General features: G+C 39.6%; 1 protein-coding gene across 1 annotated transcript in view; it reads right to left on the bottom strand.

The window, feature by feature from the left end:
• NCKAP5 (NCK associated protein 5) overlaps positions 1–22608 on the bottom strand; it is a 778542-nt gene that overhangs the window by 230395 nt on the left and 525539 nt on the right. The window contains exon 6 of the mRNA XM_047082267.1: positions 5013–5162. Within this exon, the coding sequence (XP_046938223.1) occupies positions 5013–5162 (150 nt within the window). The remainder of the gene's footprint in view (positions 1–5012; positions 5163–22608) is intronic.

The raw sequence follows: 22608 nt of genomic DNA, 5'->3' as shown, positions 1-22608 counted from the left end.
GAGGACTTCACTTTAAATTCATAATTATATTCAAAGTCTTTTCTGTGACTGTGGCCTATAAGATTTTAAAGGGTTTGGCCGTTTTCTACTCCTCCAAATTCATCTTCTTCCCATTTTTTAACCTTATACCTGTGTCCTAGGGCAAAGATCTTTCTTTTGTTTCTCTAACTTGCCAACTTTTCTACCATATCTAGGCTTCCTCACCTGCAGTTTCTCTTTGTCCTTTGTCCACTGTCCATGTCTTTATTCAGTTGTCTCCTTTGTGTTACTTATGGCCTGGTATCAGCTGCCATTGTAGGTAAATAACTCCTCTGTTTCTATTCTCCACTCTCCATAGACTATCTCACCTGACTTTTCTTTTTCAGAGTCACCCATTTGTCTATTTATCTGTTTGCTTGCTTATTTATTATTTAAGTGTATAATTTCTGTCTCTGTTCACTGGGGTTTTGGACCATGAAAATTGATCTACTCCTAGTGTTTGGACTATAGAAGGTATTCAATAAGTATCTATTGACTATGAACTCAACATATAATTGTGATGTGCAGACAGCTTTGAGAATTACTATTTTAAACTACCTCATTTTAAATAGGAATTACTGATTAGCAAAAATGCTTATGCTTAGCACTTTAATTGTCATACTTTCATGGAAAGGTAAAACTGAGTAGAAAAAGCTGTTATCCACTTTAACAGATTTAATTGCCATATTTTTCTGCACAAAGTAAATCTTTTATATAAGAAGCCAAGTTCCTCTGACCTTGAGGCTATAGCTAAGGCATCAGCATTTACCTGGAGGCTCAGAACTCCCAGGTTGTCTCAGGCCTGCTCTCCCTCTGGCTAGAGTCTGGGAATCAGTGATGCTATGGGAGTTGAGAGTGAGAAAAGGGCATGTCCAGCCCTTTTCTAGTCAGGTGTGCAGCTGGTCAATGAGTGACGAGAAAGGGCAAGTGGGAATGTGGGGAGAGGGGCCTGAGGCAAGCAAATCATGTATTTCAAGGAACATGCCCATAAGCAAATCCATAAGCAATCCTGAGGCCAAAACCCAGGGAAGACACAAGATCAAGTCAATGGATTGTGGAGGTGAAGTCTGGGAAAATCCCTTGAACAGTGGTCAGGGATAGGGTTGGAGAGAAGGGTGGTCCTTTCACAGATGTGGCCTATGACAGGGAAGTGCTACTGAAATGATGAGCTTGATCCTAAGTTGAGTAAGCAGTCTCTTAAACACAAGTCTTGGAAATGAAACATTTTTAGAAAACACTACAACTGGCACTATAAAGTTACAGCAAATGTGCAAGTGGCATCTGAATGACCCATGTGGCCCTTATGACACAGATATAAAATACACCAAATGGCTCCTCCACCAGATATCAGGACCCTAAACAAATATTACAATCTAGGGAGGGGAAAGTAGTCGCTGGGTGGTGAGGGTAATGGTCTACCCTTCTTCATGAACACTTGAAAATTACTGAAACCAAGATACTGAGCAGAGAGAAAACAATTGATAAGGGGAGGGGGAGGAGGGGATATTAATCATTATTTTGATTTCTGGCCCTGGAGCTGTTTTTGGAAGGTAAATATCTTATTTAGCAAAATACCTTGATGAATTCTGGGAATGGGATTGAATGAGACCAGAATTGGAGTACAAGGACAGAGTATAGAGCTCTGCATAATTAGTGATGGGGGCCTTGGCCATGGGAGAAGGAGCAGGTGGGAAAGACCTGGCCACCTCCTGTGCCAGGAGACTAAGAAAGGAGCAAGGGAGAAATGCCCTGTAGCTGGAGGACTTGGAGGAAACAGCTAACTAAAGACCAAGTTCAAAGCCCTTAGCTTTGAAATATTCTGCCATGGAGTACCCTTTAGTGAATATGTGTCTCCATATGCTTTGTGGGGTTGGGTTTTGGAAAAATTAAGTAGCAGGATTCTGTTTCACATGAGGTTGATTCTGAAAGGAAAAGAAAGAGGGACTGAAGCTGAATCATGTAGGAACTAAGCCCCAGAAAGGACCACAACAGGGAACAATCCTGGGGTGGGGCTTGGAACACTTGACTCTCCTCAGGTCAGGGAATAATGTGCTTGGACAATATGAACTCAATTCTCAAATTCAGGGGCTCCTCAGATATGTTTTAGGTAGCTTTTGAATATTATTGTAATATTAATCATGAACATAATATTGGAATTTAAGTCTATGAATCTTCTTTTGCACACTTTCCTGGGAACTGTGTGGGGAGTAGGAATTAAGAAAGGCTGATTTCCATCAACCTATGGAACCTCCTTCTCTACTTCCTCTAACACCAGGAGCCAAGAGATTAGGGTACACAAAGGTGAGTGTTTCAAAAATACACTGATGGAAAATATTTTTTGTTTTCCTAAAATCTTGTTATATAACATCAAATTTTGCCAAAGTAAGTTTGAAGCATTATGGTTAATTCCCCTGCCATCTTCCAGAGGAACATTTTGTTAAAGTGTATACATCTGGGTGGGGGGACTATGCCCAGCTCTGAGTGCATTCAATTTTCCTACAATAACTGCTAACTTAAGCAAAAGATCCTATACAGAAAGCACATGTAATAGATGTTTAAACATTAAATTAAGTAAAATATTAAATTCATATGTAAATTGTATGACACATATATATGGTTTGTATGTGTATTTTATATGCACACACATATATTAATTAAAAAATATAAATATATATAATGAATATCTATTTTTATTTTCCATTCAAATAGATGGTGGTGAGCATTGTGGGCAAGGATAGAGTTCAGTTAATATTGAGCAAAAAAATTTTAGGAAACGAGCAGTGACACTGTGACCAGAAGAAACTAATTTAGAAAATAAAATATTTTTGTGGATTAAAATTGTACGGATTAATCACACTTAGAGATATAATCAATTGCATCCAACTAATGGACGCAAGACTTGTTGCCTGAAGTATAAAGATCTCCATGAAAGAAAAAAAAATACTGTTTCTCTCTTACTCAGCGAGGGTTTAAGAAACATTTGCTGCCAAAGATATTTTTAAAATACCTCTTAGCTTGATTAAATAAAATGTCCTTCACAAAGTTGTCTCAGTGACAATTAGATGAACTAAGAGCAACTGTCACTATAGTTAGGAATAAAACTAACAATTTAAGCACATGGTTCTGGGGAAATAAGAAACTGTGGTATCAACTCATTTCTACTATTACATCCAGGTAATTCAAACTCTAAACGAAGCTATGATTTTCTCAAAAGTCTCAGAGAGCAACCTCAGTCTCCCTTGAGAAGGTTTTCCCACCTTCCTCAGTGACTGTCTGAGAGATGACCCAAGGATGAGAAGCTTTGGGAAAATAAGGTTGATTCCTGGCTGTTTGCCCCAGGGGAGCTGCCAGAAGCTCCCTAAACTGACTTCTCTTCTGCCCCATGTTTGGTATCAATTGCTTAACTTGTCAATCCTTAGTCACTCATTTGTGGAGTAGCTCAATTTTTTCATTCATAGTTCTTGTGTTAACCATTATAACCAGGTAAATAAGGACAAAAATGATTTAGCAGAAGTCAGGAGCCTTGCAGTAGGTGGATGGAGACCATGTGCCAGGCACCGCTGTGCAGACATTAACTCTGCATCAATGCCCTATAAGGTAGGTTACTGTTATGATCCCCATTTTTGCAGTTGAGTAAACAGAGGCACAGAGAGCCTAGTGAACTTACCAAAGATTTCAAAACTAGAAAGTAGTAGAGTTGGGATTCAAAAACAAAAAACAAAACAAAACAAAAAACCACATGGGAATCTGGCTCCAAAGTCCATAACCTTAACTCTTTTGCTTTACCTTTGCTGAGGCTATTAGTGTGGAAAGGGCATGCTCACTATAGACAACATGGTAGATTGGAGGCAGAATTGCAGTAACCAAGCATAGGAAATAAGACCTCTCTGGGGTCTTGTTTCTTCACATTAATTCAGGCTTCTGTAGACCCTACTGTTGAACTATATTTTGTAGATGTTAGCTGAAGGATCCTTGCACCTAGTTAAGATGAGATGGGCTCACCATAGGCTGGTTTAAAAGTAATTCTGTTCCTATTCTATGCTAAATCAACTCATAGAAAAAGGCATGTTCACTGAGTCTTTCAGCATGTGAGATATCAATCAAGAATAACTGGAATGTGGGGTCCCTGAGTGGCTCAGTTAGTTAAGCATTCAAGTTTGTCTCAGGTCATGGTCTCATGGTTCGTGGGTTCAAGACCTGTGTTGGGCTCTGTGCTGACAGCTCAGAGCCTGGAACCTGTTTCAGATTCTGTGTCTCTCTCTCTCTCTGCTCCTTTCCCATTCATGCTCTGTCTCTGTCTCTCAAAAATGAATAAATGTTAAAAAAAATTAAAAAAAGAATAACTGGAATGTTCTCTGAAGACTTCTATAAATGTTCAGGATTTAGCACTTGCAGGGATGTCAAAGGCCACTAAATAAAAGACCAGTGGTTCCAAAGCGCTCTGGAGGCTCCAAATCCTCCTTAAAGTACCCTTAGCTCAGCCTCACCTCTACATGTATCTGTTTTCTATGCTAAATTTCCACATAGGTTGTTATTGTTTTTGTTTAAGACATGCTTCAACTACTTAAAATTTTTTTTCTTGCAATCATCTTTATATAGTAATGGATATTTTATTTATTCACTCACTCAAGTATTCATTATATTAGGCATTGGGAAAACAAAGTGAAATACCACACAGCACCTTCCCTTGAGTGCATGCCATTTTAGGAGTACTGATCCAGTTTGAGGGCTGAACTGAATTTAAAATGAATTATTGTCCTATGTACACTTTTTAAGGCATTCCAATCAGAGTCACTAGGGCAAGACTCTCAGTGCTACAAATTTTAACCGCCTACTCATCAATTGCAAATGATTCACAATGGGAGATCTTAGGATCCTATTTGTCTAGGAGAACCGAGAAAGGAAGACTTATTCTCACTCAAAACCAATGTTAATAAAAGAAGCAGAGCACTGTCATTTTTCCTCAAACATGAAAAAATTGTTTCATTTCTTACCTCTAGAGCTTTCAATCTTTCCAACAGCAGTTTGGTGTTTTCTTTCCCATCGTCGACACTGCTGCTTTCGCTCCTCGAATCCTCATCCACCACCATGTGAAGACCTTCCAAAGCTTCCTTGTGTTTTCTCTCTTCCTCTGACAGTTTTTCCTGAAGTGAGAAAGAATTATTGCTTACGGTAATCTCCCCTGAAAAATAAACAAGAGTCTAAGGCATAAAAGTTTGGAACCTCTCTATTGCTTTTGCATTCTTTTGGGGCTGAGGTAGAGAAGATTTTGTTAAACAAATTCTCAGTGGTGCTTATATTAGTAAAACACAACAGAGAAATTAATGAATCCTGGCAGGATAAAGCCATTGGGTCAATACCTCTGAATGCACAAGTCCTCTGCCCTGCTGGAGTTGACCCAGCCAACAAAAACCTTAGGATGGGATCATGCGGTTAATCCGTTTTTACCTGCACCATGGAATTCAGCTGTACTCTAAACTGGGAAAAAAGAATAAATCAACCCTTATACCTTGATTTGTGAAGAGCTTAGCTCCAAAACATAAGATCATTAAAGTCACTGGACATACAACTATTTAATTATTCTAAGGGGAAATAAAATATTATGAAATATTGAAATGATAGTGATTTCAGATTTCTAAGCTGAAACCAATTAGTTCCTTTGGCTTGATGACACAGCTCTTAAGGACCCTTTAGTTCCTTTTCTAACACTTCAGGATTTGTCGTATAGCCTTGAGGCAGACATAAAATGTTGTTATCTTGTCTTTCCTCCCTGTTGGAAGCTCCTCACTCAACCTTATCGCTGGCAGCTTTGGGAAGTTGAGAAGTGTTAATTTGAGCCTTATGATTGCCTCTTGTTTTCAAGGGAAAAAGAAATGTCAAGAGAATATCATATGAAAAGAAAAATCTCATCCATTCTATACATATATTAATACCCATGTGCTCCAGAACCAGGTGACATCATTCCATCACACTATTTAATTCTAACAACACACTGCAGAAGCCCTTGTCTTAATACAACTGGTTGTCAACCATGTGGGCTAAATTGCAACATCAGAGGTGAGAGACTTCTTTACATTTAGCACTAAATACAATCATTTACAAATAAGAAGCACAAAAGCTAGAATTCTTAACCTCTAGGTCCCTGTACAATCTACTTACAGGGGGAAAATTCAGGTTTTCAAACTGTTCCCAAACTGTTTACAAAAGTGCTTTGGAGGCTCCAAAAATGTTTGATTTAACTTATTTTTGAAGATAAATTATAAAGTATGTAAAATATGTCTTAATGTATAAGTACATATATATAGATATACATGTATTTGTATATAGGTATATACATATACCTGGAGACCACATGGTAACTTGACTCATGCTACTCTTTTATACAGATTTCAAGATATAATTTCTTCTGTCATCTCTCTATAGAAATGCACAATTGGTTAGGAAGGTGAGAGCTCTTTATGAAATCAGGCCTCAGCATGTTTAACCACATACAACAGGCAGACATGTTCACTTCTATAGCACATATATTTCAGCCCAGATAAATGTCAGGCAAGTTTAAGGTGGACATCCTCAGGGCAGGGCAAAAATCCAGGTTATGACAGCATTTTTATAACTTTGATTCTTTAAGGTCTGGTCACTTGTCACACTTTCATTTCCATGATAAGGAACATAAAGTATATACAGTTACTAATTGAAATGAAGAGGTCCTTTTTATTTCTCTTTTAAGATTTGAGACTGTAATTATAGTCTCAACACTAAACTGGGGTTGTAAAGCAAGCCATGTTTTAAAAAATGCCATCTACATCTATTTCTCTGTGTGAATCATGGTTTGCTCGTTCCTCCATTTCCACATGTTTTTTCTCCCCCTTCCTCCCTTTATGTCTTATAATAATTAGGATTCTACACCTAATTAAAACAAACAAGAGCTACTGGTGTGGAGAATGAGAAACCAAAAGACTTGGTTATATGACAACCGGATTCCAGATCTACCATTTACCTGCTTGGCAAATAATCTTGGGCAAACTCCTTAAATTTCAATAGCTCTTGGTTTCTATGTCTTCTAAATACCTAAATGAGGTTAATGCCAAAAAATAGAGCATACACACATATTTAGTCAATTCTCATTATTCCTGATAATTCTGTTCCATAAAGTTGCCATGAACACTGAATTAGCAAATACTGCTTCTAGGGAAAATACAGGGTTAGGTTCCTGTAGGCAACACTGTCAGCACTAATCAATACATAGTCTTGATTTATGAGTGTTTCTATTTAAAGACACCTTATTTAATATGTATTGTTAATTCATTTACATTGAAATAGCAGCCTACAGTTCTACAATGCATACCTGAACAAAGTTATCTAACACCTGTTTTCTCCATAAGGCACATCACAGCCTTCTTACACTTAGGAACACTAAGTAGCTTTTCAGTCCTATGTTTGGAGGCCACTTTGAACAGCAAAATCACTAATAAAAAGCATAAAATATGAAAAGTGTGGTACTAAATAGAACACCAAAGGACATTTATTTACAGTAGGAGATCAAAAACAAGCAGGCAGAGTGGTGCCTTGTTTGACCTCAGCCGGGAATGTGTGTGTTAGGTGACTCAGAGTTTTCACTGTTCTGTGAAATTTACCATCAAAGCACTGCACATATTGACTGCAGCCAAATTTTAGGGAGTAGGTGAATTCAGAAATACAAAATCCAGACATAATGAGGATTGACTCTAGACACACACACACACACACACACACACACACACACACAAAGTGTCTAGGCACAGTGCCTAAATATTATTATATGAAACAACTGGAAACGATTCAAGATGATATAGATTATATGTGAGTGCTTAGATTACATAAAATGCACGAGTGATTTTACACAGTTTGAAGAAAGGGCGATCAATGAGGACTGTGGGATGTAATTTCATGGTAATGTAACATGACTTATGCTTTGATACAGTGATACAACTTGAATAGTTAAAGAGACAAACAGTGGGATTTTTTGGTTGAAGAGAAAACTGAAACAAAGGCCCCCAGGAAGGAATTAAGTTTTGTCCCTACTGGTTTATGAGAAAACCAGTTAGATTATATTAACACACAAAAATATAGAGAGAGTAGGTGAGTACAGGATTGTAGAGTAAAAAGAAAGGATTCTGGGAAATGAGTAATAAAAATTCAGACACCATTCATTAATTTGTTCATCCTATAAATGTTTATTGAGTGTGAACTATTGGCCATTTGCTGTTCTAGGTGCTGGACATATGGCAGACACGACAAAGTTCCTACATTTCATGAATTTATATTCTAATGATGGGAAACATTCCTAACGCCAAATCAAATCAAGAAGTTATATAATTGTAGCTAGTGGTAAATGCTATGAAGAAAATAAAACAGTATGATGTGTGGTCAGCAGTGTGTCTAAAGAAAATTTTTAGATATGGTGATATCAATGTAAGGTGTATCAGCATAAGAGGAGGTGGCCATGTGAGCTGAGACCAAATGATGAGGAGGAAGCAGTCAAGCAATGGTCTGGGATAAAAGCATTCCAAACAAGTTAGAGCAAGGCCAGTGTCAAGAAGCAAGGTTAAGCTTTCCTTGCTGACCAGCTAGGAAGGAGTCCGTGACTGTAAGAGCATAGTGACTGTAAGAGCAAGAATAGTAGGAAATGTCATCAGAGAAAGAGTTAGAACATGGGAGGTCTTGCAGAGCATGAAAGGAGTTTGGATTTTATTCCAACTGCAATAGAGAACTGGAGGCTAATCAGGGAAGTGAAAGATTCTGGTTTACATTTTAGAAACCTCATCCTGACTGCCCCAATGGAGAATGGGCTACGAAAGGAAGGAGCTAGGAGACTGGTAGGGACACCTTTATATAGGAAGAAATAAAAACTAAGAACACTGTGAACTTTTTAAACAAAAAATTCCCAAAAACAGTTCTCATACTAGATGGAAGGTCAGAAGCCCTGGATTCAAAGCCCAGCTTTTACATGTTTGCACCTTACTGGGAAAATCATCCAACTTCATTAGTTCTCAGTTTTCGCCCAGATGTGAAATGAAGTGGTTGGACTAACTGCTCCTTCCATGGCTAAAGTTCTAGCAATTCAATTGCACAACACAATTTTCAGGAAGGAAATGTCAGTATGCTCAATGGTGGCAGAGATGACAGGAGAACAGAAAAAGAGCCTCTACATTTTGTAATAAGAAGGTTATTAGTGGGGACCTGAGAGCTAAAGTGTGATGATGGTACCCACATTGTCAGTGGTTAAGCAAAAAGTGAAAAAAAGAGATAATAGAGGCAATTTTCGTAGATGCTTATCTGAAATTCTGGCAGGGATGGGAAGGAAATACAAAAAATTGTAGCCAAAGGGCATCATGGAGATAAGAGGAAACCTTTCTCAAGATACAGAAAACTGAGCTGTTTGAGGAAATAAAGAGACGAGGGACAGCACAGGTGGGAATGGTGAAGAGGAGACCTCCCAAGCAGAGGGGGCAGAGGATGAAGGACACTGATGGAAAAGTCAAGGTTTTTCAAATGTGGCCCCCTGAAAAATATCACTTTGCAGCTTAATTCCTGAGTTAGTGTTTCTATATCACTGGTTAATGTCTAGCTTAAGTTCTTAAAGAATGAAGATCTCAGAAACCAGGCAACACAAGGATGAGAGTGACCAGGGAAGAGATGGGAGCCACTAAAGGGCATAACACAAAGCAGCTACAGCTGAAACCACAGAATACTCAGAAAAAAGGGGCCAAACACAGGCTCAGAATCATTCCACCCCAGAGGTGAGGGAGTTAGAGTTTTTAGGCACCAACCACATAAGAATCAATCGTTGTGGCTACCTGCTGGGATGTCAGTTTCCTGGTATTTCCAGCCTGCCATAGGCAGTGAAACTATGCATACTTCTCACATAGAAGTACCCCCTGGCACAAACACTGATAGCTGGAAGTCAAAGGAGTACTCTCGATGATTCTGGAGCATGGGCAGGGCACTGCCAATGTCAATTACAGGCAAAGAGGAGACTTGCAACTGTTGTGATATGACACTGTCTAAGAAAGAAAGCCATATCTGTCCACTGCTTAGACCAGTCACCATCCTAAAAGCACACTTTGCTGTGTTCTGTACTGTAAATGCCCTGAAACCAATCCAGAAGGTAGGATGATCTTTCCTGTCCTTTCCTTCACTTTTGTGTCCTAACCACTTACTGGTGTGAGAATGTTAGAGTATAATGTAACAACCAGAAAGAGGGAAGATAGAAAGGACATATACTACATAAGTAGGTGAGCAAGAGAAAAATAAGCAAAGAAAAAGTGGTGGAAGAGAGAAAAATCTGAGAGAGCTGGAAACACAGCTATACCGTACTTGACAGGTCACTACTGTCCATTTCAGAAAAGCTAGCTACTGAATTTACATTAGATGCATAAAAGCATGACAATATATTTTTTAAATCAAGTATCTGTATTCTATCCACATGTAAATAACTCATTTCAACCAGATTTTAGTTTCTTTGCTAAATAATCATCTGTGATACACATGGCAAGAGAGAAGACAAAAACATCTGGTTGTAAATGAAATATATTCTCTTGAACCTCCACATAGAAATAAATAAATAAATAAATAAATAAATAAATAAATAAATAAATAAATAAAAATAAGCCAAGTCTACTCCTGAGGATGTCAAACTGTGAACAGAATAAGTTGATTCCAGAGGTGACCTGTTTTCATGTTTTAGTTCTTTATGGACTTTAATCAGCAGTGAATTCTATAAAAGTGAGGCCACCACACAAACAACTTTCACTCCCCACATATTTCATATATGGTTGAGACCATAAGCTTGTTTGCCTCAACAAATACCAGCCAGTATGCAGGAAGCTAAAGATTTAGGAGCTCAGTTACTCTCCAAGGGTTTAAATCAAACTTTGCCTTGTCAGTACATAAAGCAATCCTTAGCGCTGTAAGTTTCTCTAAGTGGTTACCAGGGTAATGATTCACCTTTGGGGGAGCCCTCATCTTTTGTTCTCAAGTGGTCAGCATCATCGGGCCTGTGTAAAATAATATCAATCAACACAAAGCTCTGGGTCACATTGGTTCATCTCAGACAGATGACAGTCCAGGGAGCAGAGAGCATGCAGCGTAGCTCTTCATTGATGGCCAGCGACTGTTCACTCAAAAACACTGTGGAGGAAACGATCATAATGCCCTTCCCCCAAAAGCATCTTTTACTCATCTTTGGGTCACCAGTTTCCCCCAGCTCAGCACCCAGTGGGACCCAAGGAAAGTTTCATGTGGTCACCTTACTCAATAACTAGTTAATCCATCCATCCAATAAATAATTACTGAGCAGCTCCTATGTGCCAGGCACTGTGGAAGATGTCTTGGGAAGAAAGGTGAATAAAAACACAGGTGGCCCCTGTTCTCGGGAGCGTAGAGTCTTGAGGAAGGAGACAGTTACTCAAAATGTCACAAGCAAATGTAAAATAGTACTGCTATACGCATTGTGAGGAAGACTTTTCAGTTGCTCCAAGAACAAGTAACAGAAGGATGCAAAAGAAAGGCCAGAAAAGTGTGGGAGTTAGCCAGGAAATGACTATGAGTTGGGAAGAAGAGAGGTCAGTTTAAAAAGTCTGAAAGGAGGCCTGATGGGCTGATGGGACTATGCCACAAGTCAAGGAACTTTGCCTTTACCCTAAGGTCAGTGGGAAGCCATTGTTTTCCTCTGCGCAACTGTGTATGTGCATGTCGAAGAGGTGACAGTGTAGATTTGTGTTCTCGACTAGCCCTGTGGTACACTGGGAAGGATGGATTGGAGGGAGGTTAGCATAGATGTGGGGAAGATAAGATACTACTGCAATCATCTAAGTAGGAGTTCACTGAACGATGATTAAAATGACAGTTTCACAAAATGAGACCTCATAGTTTGTAAATCATCTTGTAATTTTGGTTGTTTAGTAAGAAGCTCCTCCCACAATGACAAATAACTAACACTTCCTTGGCTCGCTGTTGTTCACGTAGTGGGCCAACAGCAATTGGCATCAGAGTCAGGGTGGCAGTGACAAGGAAGAAGTGTTGTTTGTTTAAAACGCAGATACCTTGGCCAACTACGGCACTAGTCAGTCACAGTGTCTAGGAGTGGGGCCAGGAATCCTTAATTTTAGAGAACACCCCAGGTGATTCTAATCCATGCTTAAGGATCTCTGGATGAAACGCATAAGCATAAAACATAAATCACTTCAGATAAGCTTTTATGGCTGCATATTTAATTCTTTATAAATTAATATGTAAAATGGACAGATAACTAATCATCCAAACCAATACCCACTGGAGACTAAAGGGGGATAGTGGCTATTCGTAGTAAATTAGGACAGTAGGTATAAGCCAGGCAAACTGGGACATAGTCACCCATAACTTGCTAAATCCTACTTCAGTAATAGATGTCAAATATTGACATATAATAGAAACCACTCTATATTAGTGTGACAAGATGCCCTTGGGAAATTCCTGTTTGAGGTCTGACACTTCAGTGCCCACCATGTTATGATTGTTCCTTCTCACAGATGGCATTAATAGTTTATAACTATTAATTCTGCAGCAAGGAACACTAAATTTCCAAGAGATAGTTTCTACATGTGCAATGTGAAAGAGATACAACTCCTTTGCTGGGAAAGCCTTCCTAATTTAAAAATAATGCTTGCTTTCCCCTTTCTTTGTATTGAAAACATAAGGAGAAATCTGTCCATTAGAGATTTACATGAGGTAGGAAAGAGGCAGCTGGTTGTCACAATGATAGTAAGAAAAGTGATGAAAGAAGTTTAAACCTTCTGGCCCCTTCCCCCTCTTCAGTCCCACTGGGAGTGTAGTTGCCTGGTTATGGTACAAAGGCTTGACTTCAAGATGGTGGCCCTGTTGTCTCCTACCCCATCCCTGGGGCGTGATGCTAGGTCAGTCCAGGACTGTAAGGACGAATGAAGCACCCCAAGTCAGGGCAGAGGTAAGAGGCACTGTGTGTCACTATGTTGGCATTTTATTTGACAGGAGGAAAGGAGAGTCAACCTCATCCATTTCTTGAGGGCCAACAAGTTCCATGTCACTGTGATCTATTCTGATCCATGGTGGGAACAAAGGCCCTTTGCACCCAACTTCAAAATAAGTAGAAATAAGAAATCTACTTTATAGTCCTAGCTGTGCCACTAAACAGCTGTGTGATTTCAGTCAAGTCACATAATTTCTCTGTCCCTTGATTTCTTCATCTGTGAATAAAAAGCACAGAAATAGACTAATCCAAAGGTCTCTTTAAATTTATATGATTTTGGGGTGCCTGGGTGGCTCAGTCGGTTAAGTGGCCGACTTCGGCTCAGGTCATGATCTCGCGGTCATGAGCTCGAGCCCCGCGTCGGGCTCTGTGCTGACAGCTCAGGGCCTGGAGCCTGTTAGATTCTGTGTCTCCCTCTCTCTGACCCTCCCCCGTTCATGCTCTGTCTCTCTCTGTCTCAAAAATAAATAAACATTAAAAAAAATTAAAAAAAAATTATATGATTTTGATCATCTGTAAAAACTCAGCTTGGCATGATAAGTATATAAAATACTGCTGAAAGTTTAGAGATTTTAATACAGAATTCTATTAATATTAGATCCAGAAGATATCTCGCCTCCTAAAATCTTTGTGCTTCTTTTCCAGCATGTATTTTTCTCTCTTTATCCTTTTTTTTTCCTTGAAAAACCCATTCCTCTTTTTGCTGTGTACTTCTCTTGGGCCCTAAGATACAAGTCACCTAATGTGGGGCGCCTGGGTGGCTAAGTCGGTTTAGCATCCGACTTCAGCTCAGGTCATGATCTCACGGTCCAAGGGTTTGAGCCCCACATTGGGCTCTGTGTGCAGACAGTTCAGAACCTGGAAACTGCTTCAGATTCTGTGTCTCCCTTTCTCTCTCTGCTCCTCCCCTGCTCATCCTCTAGCTCTCTCTCTCAAAAATGAATAAACATTAAAAAAATTAAAATGTTAAAAAAAAAGAAGTCACCTAATGCAACCTTTGCATTTAGCACATCCCATTCCCTGCCTGTAAGACACAAAAAAGGTCTGGTGAGCAAAAGTAAGAGAGTTTAGGGAAAGACACTTCTAACACTCACAGGAAATGATGCCCAACCAGAATCCTTTCTGAGGGCATTTGCTGATGGGAGGAATGACAACAAGCATCTACTGGTCACCAGGCTTTAGAAATTTTTTTAAAAAATTACTCATCTATCAATTTTTATTATTTTTTAACTCTGATGATTGGCATAAAGCCAACACACAGACACAGTGGGTGGATAGTAGTGATAGTTTTACTCTGTTCTAGCATATTACTTATTTTCTGATGGGGACTACCTTATCTCTTAGTCCTGCTCAAAAAAAAAAAAAAAAGAAAAAGAAAAAGGAAAAGGAAAAGGAAAAGAAAAAGAAAAAGAAAGAGAAAGAGAAAAAGAAAAAGAAAAAGAAAAAGAAAAAGAAAAAGAAAAAGAAAAAGAAAAAGGAAAAGGAAGGAAGGAAGGAAGGAAGGAAGGAAGGAAGGAACCCACCTCAAGTACCCATAGTTTTCTAACCTATAGACAGCAAAATGAAACCAGGGTGAATGTGAAGACACATTAAACTATCCAACCTTGGAAAGCTAGACAGTTGTAGAAGTTAGATTAGAGTTATTTCATTTTGAATATCCAACCATGTGTTAAATCCACTGACTAATTAATAGTAAAAATACTTTAGGACCGATCACATAAAGCAGAGACTTGGGAGATATTAGCACGAAACGTCAAGTTCCTTTTAGGACATCAAAGGCACAATAAATAGCATCTAGTATTGGTATAACACCTCGGAGTTAAACCAAACAACCCCATAATACCATTTTCCATGCTCAGAGCAATGGGGACATAAGGCAGTCTAGACCCCCTTTACAGACAAGAAAACAAACTCTAATAGGTTATTAAGTGATTTGTTAACAGGAAGTCGGAGATCAAGAATTTAAAAGCAGTTCTGATTTCCAATGCCATGCTCTTTCCACAGACTCAAGTTCTTCTTCTAGACTTTCTCATGCACCCATAGATTCATCGTATGTGGTAATTTTATCTGAGAATCGGGATATTTATCTAACTATGAACCATGCTGCTAACAACATCTCTTCCAAGGCTCCTGGGCCATTCCTCTAGGGAGGGGGTGACTTTATCAGAGATGTCAGGTTTGGCCTTAGACTATCAGCAGAACAGGTTTAACAAACCACTACCACTTCCATAGTTAATGATGATTCAATTAGTTCAAAATATAAACACACACCATGATACAAGCTAAATGGAAATGTAGAGGCTAATCGTCTGGCCTACAGCCACCTCAGTGCACACTCGTGGCTTCAGCTTCTAGGATTTATTTACTCATTTGTTTTCTGGTGGTGGGGAGGGTGTACAGAATATATTGTCACTTTAGATAGCACTTCAGCAAATACTGTAACAACATTCCCAGGGACTGCTAGCAGCTTTTGTTCAGTACCAGCATACTAAATTTTAAAGGGGGAAAAATAGCGCCATATAAATCACAGGATTTTAAAAGAACATCCCAATTTGTTCACAGTTTAACATTACTACTGTCAGGCAAAACATATAAAACTCTTCTTTTTCATCCCCGGATTTGACTTACAAAGTGAACCAAGCACACAGTAAAATCCCCAAGATTAAATGTGTATGATGGATAAGAGAACAAAGTGTTTTCTTTATGTCTCTAATATGAACCCACGACCACTGGCATATCAATTCACATCTACTCCACATTATTCTTCACTCAAAACACTCCTCAATGTTGCAAACTATCTTCCATATTGAACAGTTCTGTGAAGTTACGTTAATAAATTTTCAGATGATGCTTTTATTGTCTGTTCCATCTATCAGCAACATTTATTTCCTCAAAAAAAAAGTTCAATTCTAAAGGCACTTTACATAAAGGAAAACTCTACTGTGGGAAAGGATGGTGTAAAAAACTGGGCCATAATTTTCATTAAAGGTATGCTCCAGATGGCTGGACATCTAAGAAGATTAACAACAGAAATTACATGTTTATAGTCCCTGGATGGTTGTCTGAGTGTAACCTGTGCAGAAAGAAACCAACAGCAGTCAGACTGTCATGTAGATGAGGAATTTCAGTGGCTAATGGTTAAACTTAAACACTTGGAGCTCATTAACAATAACTCATAAATTAATGTCAAAACTTGCACCCAATCTTTCTCTTCCTCCTCTGCCCCCTCTTGCCCTGTTCCCATTTTGTGAAAGAATTCATAGGACAGGGGATCCAGAGAGGCTCGAGTGGGAGGCTGAGCTCATGAATTGAGCAATGGCCATCCCAAAATGAACTGATAATTAGGCATTAACTAGTTAGCAGTATGTGGGTTGCTATATTACTGATGTCTTTATATATGTCTTCAATAGCTATATGTCTGAGATTCCTGGAGAACATTTTAATTTAAAGTAAATTCAAACAATTTAAACTTTTCTCTCTGTCCCCATAAATACACATTGTTGTATGACCAATATGTCCAAATTTTTGTTTCAGAAAATATGGTCAACACTATATACATAGATTTTGATCACTGATGGCAGAAATTAATTTATCTTCTGTGTCTGTTAAACTCAAGTGAATTGGGAGGCAATTTTGCTTCTGCTAAGAGAGAATTCTTTAAGTGCTCAAATATAATAAGAAGAGTAACAACAACAACAACAACAACAACAACAGCAGCAGCAGAGTGCCTGAGTGGCTCAGTTAAGTATCTGACTGTGGCTCAAGTCATGATCTCCTGGATTCTGAGTTCAAGCCCTGTGTTGAGCTCTGTGCTAACAGCTCAGGGCCTGGGGCCTGCTTTGGATTCCATTCCTCTCTGCCTCTCTCTCTCTCTCTCTCTCTCTCTCTCTCTCTCTCTTTCTCTCTCTCTCTCTCTCAAAAATAAACAAACATTTAAAAAATTTAAAAAAATAACAATAGAACAACAACAAAATAGTTCATATGGAGAAGAGACTTTATCATTCTAATTTCAGTAAACAGACACTGTATGTAGTTCAACTGCTCCCAATTATAATTCAAGACCTTCAGGGGCAGGAATAACATTTTACATATCACACCACATCACTACACCCTGCACAATACAGAATGCACTCAATGAATATCCAATATTGTCGAAAATGATGATGTTTAATGAGGATGATATTACCTTGTTTTACTTCTAATGATACTGTGTGTAATATTAATGCTGAATGACTTAAATATTCATAAGAACTTTCGACAGAAAACTATTTTTAAGCAAGTATTGTGCCATTAGAAACATAAAGCAATGGACTGATAGAATATTTGCATAGAAGATAAAAGCACCGTTAAATTGATTTCCACTCTTAGAAAATGAGATTTTGCAAGCTTCTCCTTTAACTGACATGCCCACCAAATGTATCTCATACAGGAACACGTCAACTTTTAAGCCATAAAGTTATCTATCCTAAAATATCCTGGGAATTTCTGGAGATCCATAGACCCACTCCTAGCAAGGCATTCCATTCTTCCCACCTTTTTTCCTTCCCAGGGTTATCTAAAAGAAAAGCTCTAATGAGGTGCATTAGTTATACTTTTGAAAGTCAGAGATGGATTATATAGTTAATTCTCCTGAGGGCTCGTGTCAGATCAGACAGAAGCCTCACCTATTTGCACCTAAATGGAACTTAAGGATAAAGCAAGAATATCACATTTTTTTCTAGCACAATTTACATAATACCTGCTCTCTCTAGTCAGGCAAAGCTCATAGAATAAGACCCAACTGAAGATTTCACTGAAGAAATGTTGCCAGAAATACTGTCCTGGTGTGCTTTTTGACATTAAAACTATTATTTTTATCCCTAACCTCTGAAAGCAGCAGGAAGCTATCACTTGAGGTGCTTCTTTGTCATAGAGTGGGATGTACATTCTGACAAGCCACTCCGAGCCACAGTGGGAGTGGTGAAGCAAAGGGCTGTCTGGTGAAGATACCTATAACCCTGTCAGATGATTCATCTTGGTGAATGAGGGAAGGAAAAATTCAGATAAATTAGCAAGAAATGAGCATGATCCTAAAAGATAATCAGAAAAGTCATTATATAAATATATATTTAAATTTAAATATAAATAAATATATAAACATACATATGCATCACAAACTTGCATAGCCACTCTTCATGCAAAGTCACTGTGCATTTAAAGAATAATGAACTGGGCAAGTTGTGGCTCCCGAGACAAACGCCTCTCCTACAGGTCTTCCAACTTGCCCTGACAAATAGTCTTCTAGATCCCACCTCTGGTCATCTTAGTGCTCCCCTGTTGCCACAGGGAAGGAAAAAATATAAAACTAGCCACGGACCTGGTTTCTTGTTCCAGGTCTGCTGCTCCCGGGCAGTGTGGCCTTGTGAAAGCCCTTTGGTTATCTGTGACACCATTTTCTCACATGCAAAATGCAGTGGCTAGATACTGGAGGTAACTTTCCTCCTGAGCACCTTAGACTTGCTAACTATCCTGTTCATCTCCACACTGTGACTCACCTTCCTGTGTCACACAGCAACTGTTCTCTTAGAGAATATGGATAGCAGAGACTGGCCACCTTGTACACAGCCACATGACAATGAACAGCTGGCAAACACATCCTATGTTCTTGATTACACTAATAATGAGATTATCCAACCCCTTCCAAGCAGCCCTCGTCTCCAAGATACCAGAAAACCAGTTTATAGAGTCTCCCCATCACCACAAACACTAACCCTGAAGCATTCTGCCCATAACTGGCTACACAACACAGTAAGCATGCCAGTTTCACAGTGTGACATGCCATGAAACTCAGATGATTTTGTGCACCCAGAACTATCCCAGATGCTGGTAAAAGTGTCAGAAGCAACTGTGCTTCAGGCCATTCTGGAAATTCAGTTCCAAATGAAAGGCTTTGAACTTGTTGGGATGAGAGGGGTTCCAGGAGTTCCTTGTGAGGATCAGCCCTGGGTTCTGGCTGTTTACATCCTCTCTGCCAAGTTTATACTGTCTTTCCAGGGCCCGCCTTTCATTATGCCAAGGAGAAAGTCTTAGTTCGGTAACTCTCTAAAACTTGCTAATTGTTTGAACTTTACAAAAGGAAAATAGGCCTCAAGCTCAGTTAATAGGCAACACTAATTAGGGTGAATTTAGAATCATGTCTTGTTTTCTTTGTGTCCATGATTCCTATTTATGCAAGTGAAATGGTTTTCCATTTCCAGCAGGGTCTTCCTACCAGCAGGGATTTCCTTGACACTACTGTTTCCTCAGACCTCTGCACTAGGGCTCACTCCTTCCAGGCTGAGATCTCCAAGCTGGGCCTACACTATGCTCTGGTTATTTTCCTGAGTGGCTCAGGGACCCAGCTGTCTCAGTGCCCTCATGTTCTCCCAACAATCCTGGCCTGCCTTCTACCCCTCCGCTGCCTCCCCAGCAAAGAGCTCACTATAAATCCACGGACTGAATATGACTGGGAATAAGGTCCCTAGGACCTCAAGAGGTTAAGTCAATCCTCAGTCATTACAGCTTGCATGGCTCAGTCGGGATCTGGACCCAGGCTGTTGGTCTCTTAAAGGCTTTAAGCTCACCCATAATCCTCTGGTGCCTCTCGTCAGGATACCCATAATCCATTGCTGAACCTCACTGGAATATCCAAAATCCTCTGCTGTACCTCACTGGAGTTCCCATAATCCTCAGCTGTCTCTCATCACAGTATCCACTGAAGCAAAGGATCTCTCCATTTATCTGAATTTTAGTTTCTTTCAAGGACCAACCCACCTCCCACATTCTGCAGAAGGTCAACATGCCTCCTAAGCAAAAGGGACCAGGCCAGCTACTCCGGAGGAAATGCTGGTGGCAGGATAATGAAAACAAGACCCTGGCTGCAGGATGCTTTAGCATGATGAGCAAGAAAAGAGAAACATATAGCTGAATCTAATGCCTAGTCGTGTAGTGGTTCTCAACCAGACTATGAATTAGAACTGACTTGGGGAGATTTAAAATTTTGGGTGCCCAGAACACACACCAGATCAATTAAATCAGAATCTCTGGGGTGGAACCAGGATATCACAAATGTTTAAAACTCTCTAGATGACTTCAAGGCATAGCCAAATGTGAGAACCACTGGTGTAGAATGTAATTAATGCTACCCCTGCAAGACTATGGGTCTTGGAATCAAGAGGCTAAGTTGACTGGAGCCTAATGCTGTATGACCTTTAGAAAGTCAAGTGCCTCTGTCAAACTCAGTTGCTTTAAAGTGAACATGAACTTATTGTATTTTCTATTTTGAGAGGTTAATGTGAGGATCAAATGAGATGGTGTTGTCAAAGTCTACACTGTAAAACAGAATATTAATTGTTACCGTGGCAATTTTCACTACTGTTTCTCTAATGGTGTTGTCTAGATGTTTAGGAAAAATAGGTAATAAGAATTCGTGGAGGGGTGCCTAGGTAGCTCAGTTTGGTTAAGTATCTTTGTCTTGATATCAACTCAAGTCGTGATCTCGTGGTCATGAGATTCAGCCCTGTGTTGGGCTCAGTACTGAGTATACAGTCTCCTTGGGATTCTCTCTCCCTCCCTCTCTACCCCTCCCCCCCCCCTCAGGTGCATTCACACACACTCTCTCTCTCAAATAAATACATAAACATTTATATAAAAAAAGAATTAATGGAAAAGAAAAAATACAATAGTAGGGCTAGACAAGTTAAATATAGTGACCCAAGAGAAATACAACCTAATTCAGATCGTAGGAATACATTTACAAGTTATTTTGTAAATGAAATAAGAAGTTTGTAAGAGCATGCTTGCAATGAAATTGTTTTCAGACCATCACTTATAATTACCACAGAAGTTTACTTACTCAGACTAAGATGTAAGCTTGGCATTAGTGGGGAGAAATGGATTTAACTGTGCTAATTTATTTATTTCTATGAAAAATTTTTTAACATTTATTTATTATTGAGAGACAGAGACAGACAGAGCATGAGCATGGGGGGGTTGGGGGCAGAGAGATAGAGAGACACAGAATCCGAAGCAGGCTCCAGGCTCTGAGCTGTCAGCACAGAGCCCGAAGCGGGGCTCGAACCCACAAACCACAAGATCATGACCTGAGCCAAAGTCGGACGCTTAACCAACTGAGCCACCCAGGTGCCCCTGATTGTGCAAATTTATTAATTTAGTTCAAAAACAAAATTTATTGGGGGAGAATGACAAACCAACCAAATAGAAACATGCCTGGAAAAATGCATTTTGATCTGTTTACAAAACAATGCAATCATCATGAATGAGGATCTATCCTTGGCTATTCATTTAAACAGGTAAGGGAAGAATATAAGCCATTGTAAGACCCCAGTTCAATGAGCTTGCTCTAAATTTCCTTTCAACCTGTCAGTTTGCCACTTGGTACAGTCCACAAAGGACATGCAGTAAATGGTGCTGGGACAGCAGGCCACGACTTCAATAGTTCATTTTGATAGTATCAGCCTGAGGTCTGAGCCCTGAGAGTATGGGGGGGGGGAGGGCCAAGAGGAGCAATGCTTCCTCTCTCCTTTGTATGCATATGATGCCTGGCAAACCAGAGAAATGATGGCTGTAATTTGCAAGTTGCATTTGCGCCTTTTTCTCTTCACTTCTTTATCCCTATGCTACTTCCTAACAACTCTGTTCCCTGGCACTACTGGTCAAGAGGGAGTCTCACCCAGACTTAACCCAGAGGCTTATAAACTCCTAAATTCCTTTAGAAAAAGTGTTTTCCTTTCCCCTTCCACTCTAAACCCCACATCCTAAATTCCAGTGTTCTGAGACAAGCAGTAAGAACAAAGCCCACAGATGTAACCAGTTCACACTAACATGTGAATGATCTTCCCTTGAGTATTTTATATTCTGGAATCTTTATTTCTTACAAGGGATGGTGCTTTAATGGATGGAATTTCACAGAACCATATCTAAGGGAGAAAATGTTGGCAGATAGGGTCTGGGGATGACAGATGGTGTAGTAGGAGGAGATATTACCACAAAGGCCAGCCCTATCTGGGAACCTGACCTGGGTTCAGCACTCTTGAAATGTTGACATTTCTAAGCATTCCATCATTTTCTCCAGTTCTGAACTTTTAGGTTCTCAATAGCCTCCATGGCGCTAGCCACTAAGGTAGACTAGAGTGGGGGCAGGGTAAGAGGACAATCTGCCTGTGTGAAGAGAAAGAATGGATGAGTAGACAGGGCTACAAGTGTCATAAGAATACTAGCGACTGTGTGTTGAATACGTAACATGTGCTGAACACGTTACCATGTGCTATCCCCAGTTGTTAGATGAACCGTCTGGGGAAGCACTTTAAAAACGGCAGCCTTTCTAGTTAGCCTTATTAGGCCCATTATGGAGAAGAGAAATGGGAGACTCACGTTAAGTTGCCCAAGCTGACAAAACTGAGTGAGAAAAATGAGATCCGCTCCCAGGTCTATCTGACCCCGAAACTTTGTCTTTAATTCCCCTTCACATGTTCTCCAACCATAATCCTTTATATGCATAGTCTCTAGAAAGTGAGGAGCTGCTGAGA

The sequence above is a fragment of the Lynx rufus genome, unplaced genomic scaffold (assembly GCF_022079265.1).
Source record: "Lynx rufus isolate CCGP_SWC_20201006 ecotype Redwood Valley unplaced genomic scaffold, mLynRuf1.p SCAF_2, whole genome shotgun sequence".
NCBI lineage: Eukaryota > Metazoa > Chordata > Mammalia > Carnivora > Felidae > Lynx > Lynx rufus.
Note: the sequence above shows the minus strand (reverse complement) of the source record. Positions and strands in the feature narration are given on the sequence as shown.